Source organism: Numenius arquata, unplaced genomic scaffold, assembly GCF_964106895.1.
Source record: "Numenius arquata unplaced genomic scaffold, bNumArq3.hap1.1 HAP1_SCAFFOLD_49, whole genome shotgun sequence".
NCBI lineage: Eukaryota > Metazoa > Chordata > Aves > Charadriiformes > Scolopacidae > Numenius > Numenius arquata.
In genome coordinates this window covers 489,676-512,707 of record NW_027415198.1, presented here as the reverse complement: position 1 = coordinate 512,707, position 23,032 = coordinate 489,676, and the positions used below count along the sequence as shown (strand labels likewise).

General features: G+C 53.8%; 1 protein-coding gene across 1 annotated transcript; it reads right to left on the bottom strand.

Moving 5' to 3' along the window:
- Positions 1-15,798: 15,798 nt before the first annotated feature.
- Positions 15,799-16,716, bottom strand: LOC141478482 (olfactory receptor 14J1-like). Its single transcript, XM_074167524.1, has one exon. The coding sequence runs from the start codon at positions 16,714-16,716 to the stop codon at positions 15,799-15,801; it is 918 nt and encodes a 305-aa protein (XP_074023625.1).
- Between the last annotated feature and the right edge of the window lie 6,316 nt (positions 16,717-23,032).

The window sequence follows — 23,032 nt, the reverse complement described above, 5'->3', positions numbered from 1 at the left end:
GGGTGGTTATGGCAGTGGAAGCAGAGCAACCGGCAGCGCAGAGGCAAACCCATCTGGGCTGCTGACTTGTGGCAAGATATTGCTGCCCGGGTAGAGAATCTGGTTGTGAAAGTACGTCACATAGATGCCCATGTACCCAAGAGCCGGGCCACTGAGGAACATCAGAACAACCAGCAAGTGGATCGAGCTGCTAAGATTGAAGTGGCTCAGGTGGATCCGGACTGGCAACATCAGGGTGAATTATTCATAGCTCGATGGGCCCATGACACCTCAGGCCATCAAGGAAGAGACGCTACATATAGATGGGCTCGTGACTGAGGGGTGGATTTGACCATGGACACTATTGCACAGGTCATCCATGAACGTGAGACGTGCTGCAATCAAACAAGCCAAGCGGTTAAAACCTCTCTGGTGTGGAGGACGATGGCTGAAATACAAATCTGGGGAGGCCTGGCAGATCGATTCTATCACACTCCCACAAACCCGTCAAGGGAAGCGCCATGTGCTCACAATGGTGGAAACAACCACCGGATGGCTGGAAACATACCCTGTGCCCCACACCACCGCCCAGAACGCCATCCTGGGCCTTGAAAAGCAAGTCCTGTGGCGACATGGCACCCCAGAGAGAATTGAGTCGGACAACGGGACTCATTTCCAAAACAGCCTCATTGACACCTGGGCCAAAGAGCACGGCATTGAATGGGTGTATCACATCCCCCACCACGCACCAGCCTCTGGGAAGGTCGAAGGGTACAATGGGCTGTTAAAAATGACACTGAGAGCAATGGGTGGTGGGACTTTAAAACATCGGGATACACATTTAGCAAAGGCCACTTGGCTAGTTAACACCAGGGGAGCTACCAACCGAGCTGGCCCTGCCCAATCAAAACCTCCACGTGCTGTGGAGGGAGATAAAGTCCCCGTAGTGCACATGAAGAATATGTCAGGGAAGGCTGTCGGGGTTAGTCCTGCCTCGGGCAAAGGCAAACCCATCCGTGGGATTCCCTTTGCTCAGGGACCTGGGTGCACTTGGCAGGTGATGCGGAAGGACGGGGAAGTGCAACATGTACCTCATGGGGACCTGATTTTGGGCAAGAATAGCCAATGAATAAACTGTATGATGTTAATTGCTAAATGACCCTGCCGCTGTACATCTCATTTCTATAACTGCTCTTGGTTGCACTACAGCAAGAATCACCCAAACTAATGGACTCTGATGAAAAATCAAGTAAAGTGCAGCGGTGATGGCATCAGAACTGACCTCAGCAGCTGGCACCCAGCAACTTCGTCGAGGTCTACATCTTCAACCCATGGACCGTGGCATAAAACATCAGCAGCTACAGCTACAAAACGTTCTCCCTGATCCTGGCACCAGCCATTCCCAAGGATGTCATGGCCTTTAGGGGGTTAGTTGAGATTTTGCACTCACAGCTCCCCGCCTGCACCCACGGGCCCCAGGGCACCCCTTCACCAGCTCCCTCTCCCCAAAGCCCCCCGCAGCCTCCCCCGCAGCCTGTGCTGCGCACTCCACGGGTCGCCCCGAGTCGGGGACAGGGCCACTACCAGCAGCAGGAATGGCAGCAGGGAAAGGAGGGCTTTGCTCGGGGCTTCGTCTCTGCTCATGGCCCAGGGGAAAACCAGGCAGGAGGAGAAGCAAAGCCCTGAGTGTGGGGACTTGAAAGGTTCAAGATTTTGCCTCTTGCATCTCTGTGGCCTGATCCCGGCTCGTGCCCCGTGAGTCCCTTCCCTTTCCCTCCAGCAGGAAGGGGAGCAGAAGGTTTCCTGCTGCTTTGACGGCATCACGGCAGGGGTGGATCACCTCAGAGCTCAGGCTTCTGCTGGGGACCCCGTTGCTGCTGGGGACACCGCTCTCCAGCAGCCCATGAACCCCGCTGCTGCCCAGTGCCATCCCCTGCGTCAGCAGGACCCCTCTGTGCACAGGGACCCCCTGCCCCCGGGGTGGCCGTGCCAGCACCCCCAGCCCCCTCCAGCCCCGGGAACCCCCAGTGAGTGGAAACCACAGCTCTGCAAACGCCGCGGGTGCCCAAGGAAACACAGAGAGAGCTTGGGTCTGAAAAACATATATACAACTCTTTATGAACAACAAAACAACTTTCAACAACTGTTTACAACACAACAACTCTGTAAAACTATTTCCAAAAAAAAAAAACCAACCCTGTAAAACTATTAACAAAACACCAACTCTCTAGAACTATTTACAGTGCTTCCTCTTCATCACTCCTCTTCCTTGCCGTTGGTCCTCACAGCTCTGCTGGCCCTGGAAGCAAAGCAAGTGGCAGGGCCGTTTGGCTAACGAGCAGCGCCTGGCCCAGCAGAGCTGGGGCTTCCTGAGCCGGCTCAGCGGCAGCAGCTGCTTGGGCTGGGGCTTGCCCCTGACGGGCATTCGATGGCCACAGCCCTGGGACACGCTGGGGAGAGCGGGACTCTGCCGCCAGCGCTGAGCCCTGTCTGGGCTCCGGCTTAGACTTGGGTGTCCCGGCCCTAAGAACTCGCTCCTGTCCCAAAGCGGACGGGGGCTCAGGGCAGCGCGGTGGGGGCGGTTGTGCCACCAGGACGAGGGCACCGGGCGCCGTGTCCCTGCAGCGGGGACCCCCCAGCCCCAGCCCGGTGGCAGGAGACCCTCCCTCCCTGCGGGCAGTGGGTGGGGAGCACGTGCCTGTGCTGCTGGTGGGGGGTCTACATCCATTGCCTCCTCCTCCTCATCCACCTCCATCTGCTCCTGCTCATCCTCATCGATCTCCATTGCCAGCTCCAGCTCGATCCACTCTTTTACACTTTGGGCAGCTGCCTCTGCAGACTCAAGGGCAACTTGGCACATCCTAAGCCCAGAGGCAAGCAGAAAAGTGCATTGGTCCTGCCCTGGCCAGCCAAGAGGACCCGTGGAAGAGGGGTCTCGCCACCCGGGGAGAGCCGTGGGGTGATGGGACCCCTGGTCACGTCCCCAGTAGGAGCTGGCTGGACCTGGGTGACTCCTTGGCCACCAGCACCCACCAGCAGTCGAGGGCCACTGCTTGCAGCTGCAGGCTCCTCATCTTCTTCTCCTTCCTGAGTTTGGGGTGTGTCAAGGTCTTCTGGATCTGCCGGAGCAGAGAGGAGAGGGGTGAGCGGCCCTGCTCCCTGCCCAGTGGGGCCCGGGCACAGACCCCGGCCCCGCAGGCGCAGACCCCGGCCCCGCGCCTGCCTGGGCGCCCAGAAGCTCCTTACTCTGTGCAGCCGCCCTTTGGGCTCGGCACTGCTCTGGGGGCAGGGCTCGGCTCCCCCGGCTCCAGCCTGGAAAGGGGCAGAGGAGGCACCGGCTCAGGCTCCGGGCAGCACCCGGCTGCTCCCGGCGAGCATCCCTGCGGCACCAGCCCGGGGCGCCCTGGGCTCCCCCGGGGACGTGTCCCCCCGCGCAGGGATGCTCCATCCCAGCAGGGCACGAGCAGCCCAGGAGGGCTTCTGCCAGCCCCTGGCCTTGCAGGGCTGGGGGGAGAGGGCGAGCCCAGCTCCTGGCCCCCCGAGCTCCCCAGAGCGGGGTCCCCGCCCCATCCCACCCCATCCCTGAGGAGCCTTCTCCATCCTGCCTGGGCACTGGGGGGTGCCCACCTCCGTGGAGCGGGGCCGTACCTCTGCCAGCACAAGCGACCTCTTCCTGAGGGCCTTCATGATTCCCAGAGTGCAAAAGAGAGGGAGGAAGGTGGTTTTGGGAGCGGGCAGGGAAGGGCTAGGTCGTTGGTCCAAGGCACCGGGAGCAGGGCAGAAGGGCTGTGGGGCACGGGGCAGAAGGCTGCGTCGTGCCCGTCACCAGGCACTGGCAGTTGCAGATGGAACATGGGCCATGGCAACGGGATGCGCAGCGGGGATGGGGACGAGCCCCCTTAACAGGGGGGCAGCTTAATATGTACACCCCCCCAAAGTTAATAATCCCAACACATTTCGCTTCCTTCCTGTCCTAAGCACTTCTCCCCAACCATCCCATCGCTGATCAAGTGGGTTTTGCCCAGAGCCTTGCAGACTGTCTGTGGGACACCGGGGCAAGTGGTGCCCGTCCTTCCCAAAGAGGTCTGGATGTATGGAAATGCCACGGGAAAACCCAGCCCCTCCTCACGGACAAGTGCCAGCCCAGTCTCCAGGCAGCACCTGCCGGGCCTTTGAGCCACCCACCCCTCACCATCCTCCATTCCTTACGTCTCATCACACGGCAGCTCTTACGGGTCAGGAGGTGACCAGCCAGAACAAAGACCCAGCTTTTGTCTCATGGAGAAAGCTGGAGGGGCTGCTCCAGCTCTGTTCAGCCTGGGCTTTGGCGGTCTCTGTGCTGAGATCCTTTCTCCAGGGCTCTTTCTCCTCAGACCAAGAAGCCCTGCACCAACCCTTGCTCTCGCCGCTGCGGGGAGGGACAGTGGCGACTCCCCCTGGGGACCGCTCTGCCACGTGTCCTTTGGGTCCCCTCGGTCCGGAGCGGGGAGGCAGGTCTATTGTGGAGGCCCAGGATGGTGCAGGGGAGCAGATTCCAGCAGCCGGTGCCAGGGCTCACCCAAAGGGAGCTGCAGCAGGGAATGGGAAAAAACGGGGCGGGAGGAGATGTCCCTGAATCAGGGCCCTTCACCCGCTGTGTAAAATCCAACCAACCCGCTCAGTCGAGAAATTTGTCTTTATTTCAGTTCTCCAGCTAACCCAGTTTTCTCAATTGAATTTAACCGTTTCCCCAGACTAATGACATATTGTTGTAAATAATTGTCACCTAATTGTGTAAGATCTCTGGCATACTGCAATTGCTAGGGTCTTCCATACAGAATTTCAAAAGGGCTGATTCCTTCCTTGCCTTGGTTCGGATCCTTAGCAAGGCCAAAGGAAGGGCCTGATCCCAGTGCAAATTAACCTCCTGGCAAAGTTTAGCCAATTGTTGTTTTATCAGATGGTTTGTTTTCTCCCCCTGGCCGCTGGCCTGTGGGCGGTATGGAGTATGTAACTGCCAATCCGTTCCTAAAATGTTACTGACTTCTTTGACCACATTAGCACAAAAATGTGTAGCCCTATCTGACGATATCGCTGCTGGTACTCCAAATCGTGGTATGATTTCATTCAACAATACTCTTGTGACTTCTCTGGCTTTGTTAGTTCTGCAAGGAAAAGCTTCTGGCCAACCTGAAAAAGTGTCTGTCAATACTGGTAAATACCCGTACCCCCCTTTTCTTGGCAGTTCGGAAAAATCTATGTGCTGTTTTTGCCCTGGACTGTTACCTTTTCCAATTACTCCTCCATGTGTTTTGTTCATTGTATTTGGATTCTTTTTTAGACAGATTTCACATCTTTGTGTGACTTGCTTCACTGTAGTGTATAAATTGCGACTCACCAATTTCTTATTTAATGGCTTATACAAAGCATCTGCGCCCCGATGGGTTTTCTATGTTCATCCAGGACCAATTTCCATAGTACTCCTGATGGTACTGTTACTCGTCCATCTGGAATATAAACCCACCCATCATCTCCCTTACTTCCCTCCATATCGTTAATTAAAATTTTATCCTCTTTTGAGTACTCTTCCAAATTTAAATCACAATCAGGAATTTGAAGCTTACCGTCTGGAATCAAAGCTGATATTACTTCTGCCATTTCTGCCGCCTTTCCGGCCTCAAGATCTGCCAATTTGTTACCAAGTTCCTGGTCAGTATTACCTCTTTGTGTCCTTTACAACACACGATAGCCACTTCCTCTGGGAGTTTCACATCTTCCAGCAATTTTAAGATTTCTTCAGCATGTTTAATGTGTTTTCCCTGGGCAGAAAGGAGTCCTCCTTCCTTCCAGATAGCACCGTGAGCGTGTAAGACTCCAAAGGCACATTTCGAACCTGGCCAGGTATTTACTCTTTTTCCTTTAGCAGCTCTCATGCTGGAGTTAATAAGGCAATCATTTCAGCCTTCTGAGCAGATGTTCCTGGAGGTAATGATTTTGCTTCAGTTGCCCTTTTGGTGGTGGTTACAGCAGATCCAGCCTTACGCTGGCCTTGCTTTAGGAAACTGCTTCCATCCGTACACCAGGAATCCTCTGCGGCTCTTCTTTAGGTCCGGCTGGCTGGAATATACTGCTTCCATTGTCTTTAAACAGTCGTGTTCCACTGGTTCTGGAGCCGTCCCACCGAGAAAAGATGCCGGATTCACAGTGTTAGTGGTGACAATATCCACATCACCCTGCTCTACCGGTATTGCTTGGTATTTCAAGAATCCAGAGGGAGCAAGCCAATGGGCTCCCTTCTGCTCCAGTACTGCAGAGACTGTACGTGGCACCATCACAGTCATTTTCTGGCCCATAGTGAACTTAGGAGCTTCTTGTATGTTTAGGACTACGGCTGCAGCTGCCCGTAGGCATCCGGGCCATCCTTTACTTACATCATCCGACTGTTTGGAGAAACAGGCCACAGCTCTCTTACAGGGGCCTACTTGTTGTGCCAGCACTCCCAAGGCTACTCCCTGTTTCTCACAGGAAAATAACCAAAAGGGCTTGGATACACCTGGGAGGCCTAGGGCTGGTGCCCTCATCAGTTCTTTCTTCAATTGCTCAAAGGCTTTCTTCGCCTCCCCTGTCCAAATTAGTTTTGAGTAGTTCTCTTTCAGCAGCTGGTACAACGGTCATAATTCTATATCCACAGTCTGCACCAACCTGTCATTCCCAGGAAAGTCCTGAGCTCCTTTACTCTTTCTGGCACGGCTGTGTGGCAGATGGCTTCCTTCTGGCCCGTCCCGAGCTCCCTCTGTCCTCCGGAGATCTCAAATCCGAGGAAGGTGACTTGCTCTTGTATGAGCTGAGCCTTTTGCTGAGAGACCCGGTACCCACTGAACCCCCCAAACTGTAACAGACTTACAGTCCACTGCACACAGTCCTCCTTGGTCTGCGTAGCGATCAGGAGATCGTCCACATACTGCAACAGGGTTCCCGTGGGAGATGGAGGATTCCAGGCCCCTGGTTCTCGAGCCAGCTGATTCCCGAAGATGCTTGGGCTGTTCTTAAAACCTTGTTCTTAAAACCTGTCCAGGTTAATTGTGGTTTTCTACCCGTTTCGGGGGCTTTCCCATTCAAATGCAAATAGCCTCTGGCTCTCTTTAGCTCAAGTCAAAGAGAAAAAGCATCCTTTAACTCCAGTACAGTAAACCATACCTGATCGTTTTTCAATTTGGTCAATAGGGTATCAGGGTTTGCAACCACTGGATGCAAATCCTTCACAATTTTGTTTATGGCTCTCAAATCTTGTACCAATCGAGAATTTTTCCCATCCGGTTTCTTTATTGGTAAAATTGGGGTGTTATACTCTGATTCACATTCTATTAACAGGCCATACTGTAGGAATTTATTGATAATCTCTTTTATCCCTTTGCGGTCTTCCAAACATAAGGGATATTGTTTATCCCTTACCGGGGTAGTTCCTGGTTTCAATTTTATCATCACTGGTTCCGCATTTTTGGCCTTACCCGGTCCTTCGGAAGCCCATACTCCTGGATATACCTGGTCCAGAATTTCTTTCGATATTGCATTCTCTCTGTTTACCTGTATTAAAGACAGACTCAACATTTTAATTAGTTGATTTTCTTTTATTTTGGATTCTATACCTCCCTTGCTGAAAATTATTTCTCCTCCCGATTGCTCCAATAAATCTCTACCCAACAGAAGTTCTGGAGATCTAGGCATATACAAAAATTTGTGTGTTCCAATTTGTTTTCCCATTTGATATTTAATCGGCTGCAAGAAGAAAGCTTTTTCGGTTTGTCCAGTAGCCCCTGTCACAGTCACAAAGTCTTTATCTACGGGTAGTAATTGTTGGTTTAAAGCAGAGTAAGAGGCCCCCGTATCTATCAAAAATTCAACCTCTTTACCCTTGTTCCCTAGCTTTATTTTAACCACTGGATCCGCTAGGGTAGATTCCCCAGGTCTCTGTCATTCGAGTTCAGCTACAGCCTCCGGAGATTTTTGATTTGGCTCTGGACGTTCCCTTTTCCAATGCCCTAACTTGCAAAAAGCACATTGATTATTTCCTAACCCCGGACAGGGTTAGGAATAATAATAAATAAAAAAATTAATAATAATAAGTAAATGATGAATAAATAAATAAATAAATTCCTTGCTTTACAGTATACAGGGCAGACCAATTAACTGACCTTGGTATTGCATTTTCTAACCCAAACTTCATCCATTCCTGGTAGCGTTTCAAATCTTGGTAGTCCCCGTTATTGTTGGGGTCCCACCCGGGTTCAACCAATGGAACAATCATCTACATTTCCTGGGAGGGTCCTCGCAGTAATTAGTGCTTGTACTTGAGTCCGGGCTGCTTTTAGCACTAACTGGTTTTCCGTTTCAGTCATGGAATCTATTCTTTCTTTAGGTCCCTTATCTTTCTTCTCGAGTGTTTTTAAACTTCTCTGCCCTATACTCCATGCTGAACAACAAGGCTCCATTTTCCCTTGCTCTCTCTTTTTCTCTTTTTCTAATGCCAACGCCAACGGATCTTGTGGAGCTACCTTTATGCCACATTCTTTCTGCCACTCCGGATGATTTTGTAGCGTGAAAACCCTCTCAGCATACATCACCTCATCCCACTGCCCTTCTCGTCTCAAAAACAACATCGATTGTAACAGAGTGTCATAATCTAGTGTACCGTGAAACGGCCACCTCTTCCCATAGTGGAGTTTATAAACTGGCCACCACTCATTACAGCATTTCATCAGAGTTTCTCTGTGAGTTGCCCCACCCGGGGGGACTCCCATCCTTCTCCAGTGATGTAAAACACAGCCCTTTGATCAATACCTCCACTCTGCTGTCCTCCATCCCTACTGGTCCTGTGTGTCTTCTGTCCACCCGCAGAGAACCCTTATTCATCCACCGACGTCAGAACGATGCTCCCACGGAAGCCAATCATCACACTCGGAACAGCGAAGACGCCACTCAGCAGTTATCCACAACTTTTCAGCGCACCTTCGGCACTCACACACACACACAGGATGGCAGCGATTGTCAGGATGTAACAGACAACAGTCCTCCAAATAATAAAACATTCAGATACACCCTGGACAGAACTCACAGTTATTTCTACAACAAAACAAATAAGATATCACAATAACACTCATTGACACAGCAGCGTAATACGCAACACCGTTCCATTTACCACAAACATTTAGGACTAAGACAAGAAAAGACAAAACCAACAATAACTCCTCACAACCGAGACCTCCTAAAATTCTTGGTCAATTCCACCTTTACAACCGAGACCTCCTGACCAAGCGGGGACTCTAACCCTCAAGCGGCGAGGGATAGCCCCCACCCACCCATGGTTTCTCCCACCTATCCATGGTCTCCTCCAGCCACCCATGGTCTCCCCACCACCCACGGTCTCCTGCATCCACTCACAACCTCCCCCAACCACCCATGGTCTCATCTCCTCCCCACCTCTCCCCCTCCCCAGCCACCTCCCCTTCTCCTCAGCACTGGGATGCGTGTCCCACCCACCTCCAGCTTACGTCGGTGGCCAAGAGCTCCTTGGCATCATCAATGGAGACCACAGTCACCTCTCCTTGGGAGACGTACCGGTAGTCACAGGGGTTGGTAGTGGTTGGCATCTCTGCCAGGTGGTGGCCCGGGATGGAGACACAGGGTCACCAGAAGGTCCCCAAATTGTCCTCGGTGGTTGGTCCCAGATTGTCCTGGGTGGCCCCAAGAAGGAGCATCCGAGCGTGGGGACAACCTTCCGCCCCCCCATCACCCAGAAGCTCCAGCTTCTTGTTGGAGAGGATCTGGTAGAAGATGTGGCAGTTCCTCTTGGTTTTCAGCTGGAAGATGAGGCGGGACTTCTCCAGAAGGTCTGGGGTGGGGATGGAGAGAAGGTGGGGGGAGGTCGGGGTGGATGGGGCCACAGGGAGATGGGTGGTGGGATGAGGAGGTGGAGAGATGGAGAGTTGAGGAAATGGTTGGATGGAGGGATGAGAAAATGGAGGGATGAGGAGATGGTTGGATGTGGAGATGGGTGGATGAATGAGGAGATGGAGGGATGAGGAGATGGTTGGATGAGGAGATGGTTAGATGAAGGGATAAGGAGATGGAAGGATGAGGAGATGGTTGGATGGAGGGATGAGGAGATGGAAGGATGAGGAGATGGTTGGATGGAGGGATGAGGAGATGGAAGGATGAGGAGATGGTTGGATGGAGGGATGAGGAGATGGAGGGATGAGGAGATGGTTGGATGGAGGGATGGTTGGATGGAAGGTCCAAGAGATGGAGGTGGAGGGTCAGATGGACGGTGGGATGAGGAGATGGTGATGTTTGGGTGGTGGGAGGAGGAGCTGATGGGTGGTGGGATGAGGAGATGGTGGGTGATGGGTGCTGGGACTCCCCCGAAGAAGGGCTGAAGGTGACCACCTACTCCATAGACGTCACCCCACAGACCCAGCCTTATAGACCCCACCCCATAGACATCGCCCCACAGACCCCACCCCATAGACCTGTGCCCCAGTAGACCCCCACCCCATACACCTCGTCCCATAGACCCCACCCCACAGACCCCACCCCCCGGCCCTGCCCACTCACGCAGCAGGAGGAGTTGTTGTTGGCAACGGTTTTGGCATTGCCGAAGGCCTCCAGGGAAGGGTTGGCCTGGATGATCTGGTCCTCCAGGGTGCCCTGGTGAGGTGGGGGGACAATGGGGCAAGGTGGGGAGCAGTGGGGGTTGGCCATGATGGAGTGGGCATGGCCTGAGGCCCCACCTTGCTGATATTGGCTGCCTCCTTCTTATGGTAGCCAATGGCGGTGATGCTGGCCAAGTATTGGATGACCCTTTTGGTGTTAACTGTCTTCCCTGCCCCGGATTCTCTGCTTGGGGGGCAAGTTGGGGGGCAGTGGGGGGTGAGGTGGTGGAGAACATCTCAGGGGCTTCCCCGCCCTACCCCCACCCCCCCGAGGCAGGGACGGGGGGGCAGGGATTACGTGATGAGGATGGATTGGTTCTCACGGTCTGGTGGGAGGAGAGAGGGGTCAGGTGGGACAAAGATATGGGGAGAGGTTTGGGGTCTTGGGCTTCTCCACCCCCCAACTGAGCACCAGGTTGGTGGGACGAAGCTATGGGAGATGTTTGGGTTCTTGGGGTCTTGGGTTGGGGTTGTTGCGTTGTTTTGGCATCAAATACCCCCAAATTACCCACCAAATTAGGGTTATTGTGATTTTATTCTGTAGTTTTGGTGTCCAACACCCCCAAATAACCTCCCAAACTGGGTCAACTTATAGTTTTGATGCCAAAGAGCCCAAAATAACCCACCAAATTGCGTTGTTTTGGGTGGTTTTTCCTTATTTTGTTGTCAAACACCCCCAAACCACCCCCTAAATTGGGTCATTTGGGCGTTTTTTTGACTGTTTTGACACCTGATAACCCAAACCCACCCCCTAAATTGGGTCATTTTGGGGTTACTTGATTGTTTGGCCCGATTTATGGCCAAGTCGAGGTTGATGGGACCATGATGACCTCATCAAACCCCAATTTTCGGTCATTTTGACCAAATTATGGCCAAGTCGAAGTTGATGGCTGCCATGATGACCTCATCAAAGCCCAATTTTGGGCCATTTGGGGCTTTTTCGATGGATTTATGGCCAGTTTAGAGGTTCCTGATGGTCCTATGGATCTTTAGGTGCCTCCCCTCACTGTGGGGCGTGCTTGGGCGTCACCTATAGGGCGAGGAGGAGGGTGATGAGGCATTCGGGGGGGGATTTATGGCCAAGTCGAGGTTGGCGGCTGCCACAATGAGCCGTTTTGGCATCTATTCTTGACTAATCAGAGCTTCTTGAGGGGGTCCCCCCCATCTCTAGGATTTTGAGGGATTTCCAGTGCCTTTGGGGTGGTCCCAGTGATTTTGGGGGACACCCCATGCTCTTCTTATTTTTGGGCGAGGAAATCCCATTTTTTGGCCAGTAAACCCCATTTTCGGGGGGGAAATGCCAGTTTTCAGCCCAGTAAAGGCCATTTTGGGGGGGTAAAGCCTGTTTTTACCTCACCCACGTCGCGACTGACTGAGAACGACACTTCTTGCCGTGGGCTTTGCCAAAATGACTCCTTCGCCCGTTCCCTAAAGGAAACGGCCACACGCTGCTCTGTAGGAGGGAAGAATCCTCACCAAAGAGCCCCCAAGATACCAAAGCAGGACTCCTTTTGCCTACCTCCACCACAAAGCCGGGTTTGCGCCATTTCCCGCCTTTCAGCCCCATCCGTCCTGTTCCAAAAATCCCTCTTCCCAAGGGCCGCCCCCCCCGCCCCTCTCCCACGCATGCGCAGTGCGCACAGCCCCCCCCCCCCCGCGCCGCCCCTCCCTTCCCTTCCCGCCCGCCCGGTTCCTGCCGCAGCGCCCCCGTCACGTGACCCAAGGCTGCGGCCTGGCGGGAAGGGCCAGGGCGAGAGATGCCGGGGGGGGACAGGGAACCCCCGCTCTTCTCCTCATCTCCTCAGGCTGCGGGCGGCCGGAGCCCCCCCTTCCCCTCCGGAGTGGCCCCGGCCCTGGGGCAGCCCCCGCCTCCCTCCTCTCCTCAGGGAGAGCCCCCAGAACCCCTAGCCTGGCCCTCGGCCGCCTCCTGCCAGGCTGGGAGTGGCGCTTCCCTCAGGGAGAGCCCCCAGATTGCCCCAGTCCCATCTCTGGTGTGGCTCCGCAGCCTCCTGCCAGGCCAGAGCAGCCTTTCCCTTAGGGATGGAAGCTCCCTCACCCCCAAAACCGGCCCTGGGGTGTCCCTGCAGTCTCCTGCAGGGCTGGGAGTGGTGTTTCCCTCAGGTACGGATCGCCCAGACTCCTCCAAAGCCATCCCCAGGGTGGCCCCACAACCTCCTGCGAGGTCTGGAACAGCCTTTCCTTTATGGAGAGCCCCCAAACCCCCCCAAAAGAAGGGGGTGAGCAAAACCTCCACCTTGGACTTCTGGAGGGTGGACTTTAGCCTGTTCAGAACACTGGTTGGGAGGGTCCCTTGGGAGATAATCCTGCAGGGAAAAGGGGTCCAGGAGGGCTGGACGCTCTTCAAGAAGGAAATCCTAAAGGCCCAGGAGCAGGCTGTCCCCATGAGGCACAAAATTAAAGGGCAGGGAAAATGGCTGGCCTGGATGAGCAAAGAGCTTTTGATGGGACTTAGGGAAAAAAGGAAGGTTTACCACCTTTGGAAAAAGGGACAAGCAACTCAGGAGGAGTACATAGATCTTGTTAGGTTATACAGAGAAAAAATTAGGAAGGCAAAAGCCCAGCTGGAACTCAACCTGGCCATTAATATAAGGGACAACAAAAAAAGTTTTTATAAATATGTCGACAAAAAGAGAGTCAGGGAGAATCTCCATCCCTTACTGGATGCGGGGAAAACATTGCGACCAAGGACGAGGAGAAGGCTGAGATACTTAATGCCTTCTTTGCCTATGTCTTCAATAGTCGGACCAGCTACCCCCAGCGTGTTCAGCCTCCTGGGCTGGAAGATAAGGATGGAGAGCAGAACAACCCCCCCGTAATCCAGGAGGAAGTAGTTAATGATTTGCTTATGCACCTGGACACGCATAAGTCCATGGGGCCGGATGGGATTCACCCAAGGGTACTCAGGGAGCTGGCAGGACAGCTCACCAAGCCTCTCTCCATTATCTATCAACAATCCTGGTCAACAGGAGAGGTACCAGATGACTGGAGGGTGGCCAATGTGATGCCCATCTACAAGAAGGGCCGGAAGGAGGATCCGGGAAACTATAGGCCTGTCAGCCTGACCTCGGTACCGGGAAAGATCATGGAGAGGATCATCTTGAGTGAGCTCTCACAACAAGTGCAGGGCAGCCGAGGGACCAGGGCCAGCCAGCATGGGTTTATGAAAGGGAGGTCCTGCTTAACCAACTTGGTCTCTTTTTATGACCATGTGACCGGCCTTCTCCATGCGGGGAAGGCTGTGGACGTTGTCTACCTGGATTTGGTGAGGCCTTTGACACCGTCCCCCAGAGCGTTCTCCTGGAGAAGCTGGCAAATCATGGCACAGACAAATGTCCTCTTCACTGGGTAAAAACCTGGCTGGATGGCCGTGCCCAGAGAGTTGTGATTAATGGGGTGAAATCCAGTTGGTGGCCGGTCACCAGTGGTGTCCCTCAGGGCTCAGTTTTGGGGCCAGTCTTGTTTAATATCTTTATTGATGATCTGGATAAGGGGATTGAGTGCACCCTCAGTAAGTTTGCAGATGACAGCAAACCAGGTGGGAGTGTTGATCTGCTTGAGGGTCGGCAGGCTCTACAGAGGGACCTGAACAGGTTGGATCATTGGGCCAAGGCCAGTGGGATGAGGTTGAATAAGGCCAAGTGCCGGGTCCTGCATTTCGGTCACAACAACCCCAGGCAACGCTACAAGCTCAGGGAAGAGTGGCTGGAAAGCTGCCCAGCAGAAAAGGACCTGGGGGTGTTGGTGGACAGCCGGCTTAACATGAGCCAGCAGAGTGCCCAGGTGGCCAAGAAGGCCAATGGCATCCTGGCCTGTATCAGGAACAGCGTGGCCAGCAGGAGCAGGGCAGTGATGGTGCCTCTGTACTGGGCACTGGTGAGGCCTCACCTCGAGGGCTGTGTTCAGTTCTGGGCCCCTCACTACAGGAAGGACATTGAGCTGCTGGAGCGTGTCCAGAGGAGAGCCACCAAGCTGGTGAGGGGTCTGGAGAACAAGTCATACGAGGAGAGGCTGAGGGAACTGGGCATGTTTAGTTTGGAGAAGAGGAGGCTGAGGGGAGACCTCATTGCCCTCTACAACTCCCTGAAAGGAGGGTGTAGAGAGGTGGGTGTTGGCCTCTTCTCCCAAGGGAATAAAGACAGGACCAGAGGGAATGGTCTGAAGTTGGGGCAGGGGAGGTTTATGTTAGATATTGGGAAGAATTACTTTACTGAGAGAGTGGTCAGGCACTGGAACAGCCTGCCCAGGGAGGTGGTGGAGTCACCATCCCTGGAGGGATTTAAGGAACGTGTAGACATGGCACTTCAGGGCATGCTCTAGTGCCCGAGATTGTTGGGTTGTGTCTGTTTGTGGATGGGTGTGGTGTGTGATTGTGGGTGTTTGTTTTGTGTGGTTTTGGTTTTGGTGTTTTTTGTTCTTTGGTTTGTTTTGGTGGTGGTTTTTTGGTGTGGGTTTTTTTTTTTTTTGTGGTTGGACTCGATGATCTCAAAGGTCCCTTCCAACCAAGAAGATTCTGTGATTCTGTGAGGTACTGTTAGGGAGTTCAGCTCTGGAAGGGAATTGCCCAGTGCCTGTCCCGACCTGTGGTCCAGGGCTGCCACACAGCAGGAGGATGAGCTGCCAGAGCACTCGGGCTCCATAGCAAGGCAAGGGCTCAGAAGGCAAGTGTGGGTGTGGAAAGAGACCGAATTGGAAAAGACCAAGGTTGGTGCTCGCTGACAGAGCTGCTGTGCTCGGACTCTTTCCCCTCCACCTCTGCTCACAGGCATTGCCCTGCAGCTCCAGAGAAAGCCTGAGAGGAAGGATTTTGGGCAACAGGTCGCTGGATGGTTCTATATTTTATTTTAATACAAAGAGAGAGCAGGTCCTCATTTATACAGTATGTAGATTTCACAGATTTGGAAAAATGCATAATTCGAAACAGCAAAACAAGTTGGTTTTTTTGGTAGAAAACATTATACAAAGTAAACCAAAAAAGAAAAAAACAACAAAAACCAAACAAAGGCCTAAACACAGAATTAAAACTAACATAAACTACAGTACATGAGCTTGACATATAATGAGTTATGTTAACAGTGATTTGTAGAAGAAGACAGCTTATTGTTTCAGAAAATCATCTGGTCATCAGTTTCCACACTGCACCTTTGAGCTCCTTGTTCCTCATGCTGTAGATGAGGGGGTTCACAGCTGGAGGCACCAGTGAGTACAGAACAGCCACCATAAGGTCTAGAACTTGGGAGGAGATAGAGGGGGGCTTCAGGTGGGCAAACACTGCAGTGCTGAGAAACAGGGAGACCACGGCCAGGTGAGGGAGGCACGTGGAAAAGGCTTTGTGCCGCCCCTGCTCAGAGGGGATCCTCAGCACGGCCCTGAAGATCTGCACATAGGACACCACAATGAAAACAAAACACCCAAAGCCTAAACAGGCACTGACCACAAGAAGCCCAACTTCCCTGAGGTAGGAGTGTGAGCAGGAGAGCTTGAGGATCTGGGGGATTTCACAGAAGAACTGGTCCAGGACATTGCCCTGGCAGAGGGGTAGGGAAAATGTATTGGCCGTGTGCAGGAGAGCATTGAGAAACCCACTGCCCCAGGCAGCTGCTGCCATGTGGACACAAGCTCTGCTGCCCAGGAGGGTCCCGTAGTGCAGGGGTTGGCAGATGGCAACGTAGCGGTCGTAGGACATGACAGTGAGAAGATAAAACTCTGCGGTGATAAAGAAGAGAAAGAACAAGAGCTGTGCAGCACATCCCCAGTAGGAGATGGCCCTGGATTCCCAGAGGGAAACTGCAAGAGATTTGGGGACAGTGGTGGAGATGGATCCCAGGTCAAGAACGGAGAGGTTGAGGAGGAAGAAGTACATGGGGGTGTGGAGGCGGTGGTCACAGGCGATGGCGGTGATGATGAGTGCGTTTCCCAGGAGGGCAGCCAGGTAGATGCCCAGGAAGAGCCCGAAGTGCAAGAGCTGCAGCTCCCGTGTGTCTGCGAATGCCAGGAGGAGGAACTGGGTGATGGAGCTGCTGTTGGACATTTGCTTCCTCTGCGCACTGGAACCTGTCCAAGGAAGAAAAGGCAGTGACAAGTTACGGTGGACGTCTCAGAGCAAAACCTACTCCAGTTCTCATGGAACCCCATGGAGCTGTGCGATGGAGTTGCTGTTGGACATTTGCTGCCTCTGGGCATGGAGACCCCTGCAAGGAAAAAAAGTCATTGACAAGTTATGGGAGACTTTTAGCAGCAAAACCAAAGCCTTTTCCTACAGACCCTTCCCTGCTACACGCCTTACCCCCAGTATTCCTTTTCTAGGAGACCTTCCCTCAGCTCCATGGCTGAAGCTCTGCTACCGTGCTGGTTGAACGTGCCATGAGGAGCTGGGCCTCTGCCCACTGGTGCCGAGGAGTCAGCCCTGCTCTGCAGCAGAGGGTTCACGGGAACGCTGGAAGCAGGGGCCAGTCCTGGTGTTTGACTTTGTCAGATAAAACCATGCCCAATGCACAAGGGTGTGCCAGTACCTGCACTCCCTCTTCGAAGGAGTGAGGGAGGCAGAGGCCAACTGAGAGCTTTTTTGAAAAAAAAATTCCCTCCGTCCCATTGTGGGATGTCAGAAACCCTCAGTATTCCTGCTGCACTCAGGGAGAGCAGAGTGAATCCTGCAAGGCAAGAGGATTGCCTGTGGCTTAGTACAGAGAGAGGGGAGCTGGGCTGTCCCTCAGCCCCTGACATACTGGGCTTGCGCCTTTCTGAGATGGAGGGCGATCACACGCCCTCAATGTTTCCCTGAAACGTCAGTAGAACCTGCTGAGAGCAGAGGGATCCACTGCAGACAACTAAATGTCTCACCCTTTCTCAATATCTCGGCAACCACTTCCAGCCCAGGACACACAGGGCTCATTTCACCAACCCAACAGCATTTCCTTGGTCATAGCGTCTCTGCGCTTCTCCATGGGGCTTTCAGGTAACACAAAGATGCTATGGGACAGATTTGCATCCTGGAGGGCAGCTCACAGCTTGGAAGGACACCTCAAGGAGATACATCAGTTTTTTCATGATGTTATCTCACGAAGGGAAAACCAGCTGATTCCCCAGCCCCACAGGCTGCATTGTCCACAGCCGCACAGGCAAAAGCTGGGACCCTTGTTCCCATGGACACACGTGCATGGGAGGACGCACAAGATCAACGTGTGACTCTGCAGCTGAAACTCCCATCCCCAGAGAGCCTGAGAGTGAGAACAAGAAAAGAGCAGCAATAACACAGACAAGTGGAGAAACAAGGGAAACTGCAGCGAGGGTCTGGCTGAAGGAAGCCAGGGCAGAGGCAGCCGGGCGCTCGGGACAGCATCACCCGTACCCAGCCGTGCCTGTCACCTCCCAGACACCGACACTGCTGGGCAGTCGCTCTCAGCCCCGCTGCTCTGCAGGGAGAACGGGGCAGGTGGCTGGAGAGCTGCACCACGGCTCTGCTGGAGCTCTGGCTGCAGAGGAGGTGGTTCATGCCTTGGACCCCACAGCCCTGAGGGCAGAGGCTTTGGTGGGAGAGGAGGCACGGGGGGGCTTGCTCAGGGGAAGGGGTCTGCATTGGAGGGGATTGTACGGAGTCTGCGGAATTCTCCCTCCCACAACATTTCTGGTTTAAGTTTCCTCTCGTTCCCATGTCATATCCCTGCTGCCAGGAGATTTTCCTCCTGGGAAGTGTTTCCCTGTGCCGTGTCTTATCCTGTCAGCACTCACAGAGCCCATCCCAACCTCTGTGCACTCACCTTGGCCCTACAGACACCTGCCTGTTTGCAGGGCAGGGGCTGGGTTCATGTTCCTGTTCGCAGGTGCAAAAGGGCAGGTCAGAGCAACCCTGATGGTCCAGCAGAGGTGATGCTGGTGCTCTCCATGGGCAGAGGAGCGGCTGAAGGCCCCTCAGAAGGCTTCTTTTAGACCAACTGATGCCTCAAAGTTGCAGCTCAGGAATCACAGTGACTTCTGCAAACTCGAGAGATCCTTACACATTCATCCCTTTTTCCACCTCTCTCCCCGCACCCCCCGGATAAGAAACTGGAAACACAACCTGAGGAAATAGTTCCCTTGGAAGCGTGTAGGGGTGATCTGGAGCTGTGAGCAGCCCTGACCAACTCAACACCGTCTTGACAGCAGAAGGACCCTCTCCTGCTTCTCCCCAGAGCTTCTCCCCACACCGCTGTGGGAACAACCTGGGCAGACTGAGTGTTGACCCTGGCAAGAGACAAAGTCCCTGCGCTGGCACACAGCCCCCTGCGGTGCAGAGACCCTGCTCTGAAGGACAGCCCTGAGTACTCCTGGCTGCACACCCGGCTTCACACTCTGCAGCCTCCCCCAGGGGAAGGCAGCCGACATGCCCTGGCCGGCTGAGGGTGCAGCAGGGAAGCCGTGCTCCAAAGCACGTCCTTGTTCTACGCGGGGGAAACTGAGAGTCCTCCTGACAGATCCCATGGGCTGTGGGATGTGCCAGCTTTAGGAGGTCTTTCCAGGAACCGCAGCTGCGTTGCCCTGCAGCCAGAGACTTACCCTGTCAAGGGCTGTGAAGATTTCTCTCCAGGCGAGCTCTCATCTGTCCTCCCACCCCAGGCTGCCTTTAGCCTCTGTCTTGCTTCCCTCCTCTCCCCTCGGTGCCTGCAGGCAGTGCCCTCAGCCCTGCTGCGCTTGGCAGAGGAGCTGCTCCTGGGCAGAGCTGTCTCTCTGCCGCGCTGCCCCATGGCCAGGAGCTCCCTCCATCCCAGGAGCCCGGCCCAGCTCAGCAGCAGAGCAACAGCCCAAGGCAGCACTTTTCCTGCCCCCTCTGGAATCTCTTGAGGGGTCCCTGGGGCTCCAGGGGAACCTGCTGATGCAACCCCTGATGTTCTCTCTCTCAGCTGGATCGAGACACTCCTTTCCAGAAGTGTCATTTCCCTGCTGAGAGGGAGAGTTACCTCTAAATATCAACTTTCCTTGGCCCATCATTAGACAGGACAGCCAGACAGGGACAGACAGGCATCTCCTTTACCCCTGCTGAGGGAAGGGATTCAGCTGAGGGAATCGAGGCATCTCATCCTGCGTTTCTATTCCTAGCATTTGATGGAGACTCAGCTCCCTTCCATGCCTGCTAGAAGCCCACAGGAGATGGGATTCCTCTTTCCTCAGGTGTTGAGCTGTGCACAAAATAGGCACCTGCATGTGAGCCTCTTTTCTCCACTCCCACGCTAAGTAACGAGTGGTGTTCCGCAGGGGTCGGTACTGGGACCAGTACTATTTAACATCTTTGTCGGTGACATGGACAGTGGGATAGAGTGCACCCTCAGCAAGTTTGCTGATGACACCAAGCTCGGTGGCGCAGTTGACACGCTGGAGGGAAGGGATGCCATCCAGAGGGACCTAGACAGGCTGGAGAGGTGGGCTTGTGCAAATTGCATGAAGTTCAACCAAGCCAAGTGCAGGGTCCTGCACCTGGGACGTGGCAACCCCAGGCACAAATACAAGTTGGGTGGAGAATGGCTGGAGAGCAGCCCCGAGGAGAAGGACTTGGGAGTGCTTATGGATGAGAAGCTCAACATGAGCAGGCAGTGTGCACTGGCAGCCCAGAGAGCCAACCGTGTCCTGGGCTGCATCAGGAGAAGTGTGGCCAGCAGGTCTCGCGAGGTGATTCTGCCCCTCTACTCTGCGCTCGTGAGACCCCTCCTGGAGTACTGTGTCCAGCTTTGGAGTCCTCAACACAGAAAGGACATGGACCTGTTGGAACGGGTCCAGTGGAGGGCCACGAGGATGATCAGAGGGATGGAGCACCTCTCCTATGAAGACAGACTGAGAGAGCTGGGGTTGTTCAGCCTGGAGAAGAGAAGGCTCCGGGGAGACCTTATAACAGCCTATCAATACCTGAAGGGAGCCTACAGAAGAGCTGAAGAGGGACTCTTTGTCAGGAAGAGTGGTGACAGGACAAGGGGCAATGGTTTTAAATTGGAAGAGAAGAGATTTAGATTAGATATAAGGAAGAAATTCTTTACAGTGAGGGTGGTGAGGCACTGGAACAGGTTGCCCAGGGAAGTTGTGGATGCCCCATCCCTGGAAGTGTTCAAGGCCAGGCTGGATGGGGCTTTGAGCAACCTGCTCTAGTGAGAGGTGTCCCTGCCCGTGGCAGGGGGGTTGGAATTAGATGATCTTTAAGGTCCTTTCCAACTCTAGCCATTCTATGATTCTATCATTCTATGATTCTATGTAATGGAGATGGAGGGCGGGAGTGAAATGTTCAGATGCAAATGCCTGGGAACATTCCAGTTGCCAGAGGTGGTGCAAGGTACACGCAGGAAACTGCAAGCTGTAATGGGGACGGTGATAGAGACGGGGAAACATCTCGGGGATCGTACATGAGCCTGGTGGGAAATCCTTTAGCCAAGTGAAATGACAGCTGATGCCCAAATAAAAGGAACCTTTTCCTACTCCTGATGTTCATGGCAGTTCACAGAGGTGTTCATATGAATGGACTGCAGTCATGTCCTGTAGGGAGAGCAAGGTCTCTCTCTTTTCCACCAGCTGAATTTACTCAATCTCCAGTGACTACAATGGCATTTGTCCCAAGTTCAGCCCCTCATTGCCTAACAGAATTCAGGGCAGCTACTCAATGTTCCAGTCCAGGCCCACAGAGCTCTAGGAGATGCCAGGACGGGCAGGGACTGCACAGGACCTACAGGAAAGCCATTCCCATTAGGGCGGGTGTGTCACAGATGCCCCAGACTGCATCATAGAATCACAGAATCATTGAATGGTTCGGCTTGGAAAGATCCTTAAAGATCATCAAGTTCCAGCCCCCTGCATTGGGCAGGGACACCTCCCGCAGACCAGGTTGCTCAAGTCTCCCCAGAGACCTTCACTTCTCCAGGCTGAACAACTCCAACTCTCTCAGCAGAGAGAGTGTCCTCACAGCAGAGGTGCTCCAGCCCTCTGATCATCTTCGTGGCCCTCTGCTGGACCCGTTCCAACAGGTCCACGTCCATCCTCTGCTAGGACTCTAGAGATGGATGCAGTACTCCAGGTGGGGTCTCACCAGAGCGGAGCAGAGGGGCAGAATCCCCCCCCCCCCCCCCCCCTTTCCCTGCTGGCCACGCTGCTGGGGATGTAGCCCAGGATGTGGTTGGCTTTCTGGGCTGCCAGTGCACGTTGACGGCTCATGTTGAGCTTCTTGTCCACCAACACCCCCAGGTCCTTCTCCTCAGGGCTGCTCTCAATCCATTCTCTGTCCAACCTGTATTTGTGCCTGGGATTGCCATGTCCCGGATGCAGGACCTTGCACTTGGTCTAGGTGAACTTCATGAGGTTCACACGGTTCCCACCTCTCCAGGCTGTCCAGGTCCCTCTGGATGGCATTCCTTCCCTCCAGCCTGTTGACTGCGCCACCCAGCTTGGTGTCGTCGGCAAACTTGCTGAGGGTCCACTCTATCCCACTGTCCATGTCTCCAACAAAGATGTTGAACAGTGCTGGTCCCAGTACTGATCCCTGAGGAACACCACTTGTCCACTACTTGGACATTGAGCCATTGACCACAACCCTTTGCGTGTGACCATCCAGCCAATTCCTTAACCACCGAGTGGTCCATCCATCAGATCTGTGTCTCCCCAATTTAGAGACCAGGATGTCATGAGGGACGGTGTCAAACACTTTGCACAAGTCCAGGTAGATGACGTCTGTTGCTCTCCCCTTATCTACCAATGCTGTAGTGCCATCACAGAAGGCCACCAAATTTGTCAGGCATGACTTGCGTTTTGTGAAGCCGTGTTGGCTGTCACCAGTCACGCCCTTATTTTCCATGTGCCTTAGCATCTTCCTTGCCATCTCCAGAGCTCACGGTGAGCAGTACTGGCCATAACAGGACTTTTTTACCCTCTCTCAGGAAATGGTTGAGGTTTTATGATTGTCTGTGCAGAAAGAGCAGTTCCAGTAAGAACCAGGTGAGCTCTCCCCATGCCTGTGGCTTCCTGGCACAGAGACTGTCCTGAGAAGGGGATCCAGGCTCTGCCACTCTCTGGAGAGGGTGTCTAATGAGCAATGTCCATGGCACCAGGGGACACAAAGAGAGACTTTTGCGAGACCAGCCTTCATCTGAAACACTTCAGATTCGTCCTTGTGGACTGGCTGTCATGCTGTATATTGAAATACTGATGCCATTGGCATTGCCCAGAGGGGCTACCTCAGACGCAGGTTGCTCCGCTGCAGATATTTGTATTTAGGCAGGCGAATGCTTTTGTTGATTTAATGTTTTTTGTTCTTGTAGATGCTGATATTCTTAGGGAAATCACAGCAACTCTTGAAGGATAATGGAAGGATTACCACCTCAGCGGCCCTCCTGTGAGCTGGT

Excerpts from the sequence above, each read along its gene's own strand:
- LOC141478482 (XM_074167524.1), bottom strand. The coding sequence starts at position 16,716 with ATGTCCAACAGCAGCTCCATCACCCAGTTCCTCCTCCTGGCATTCGCA.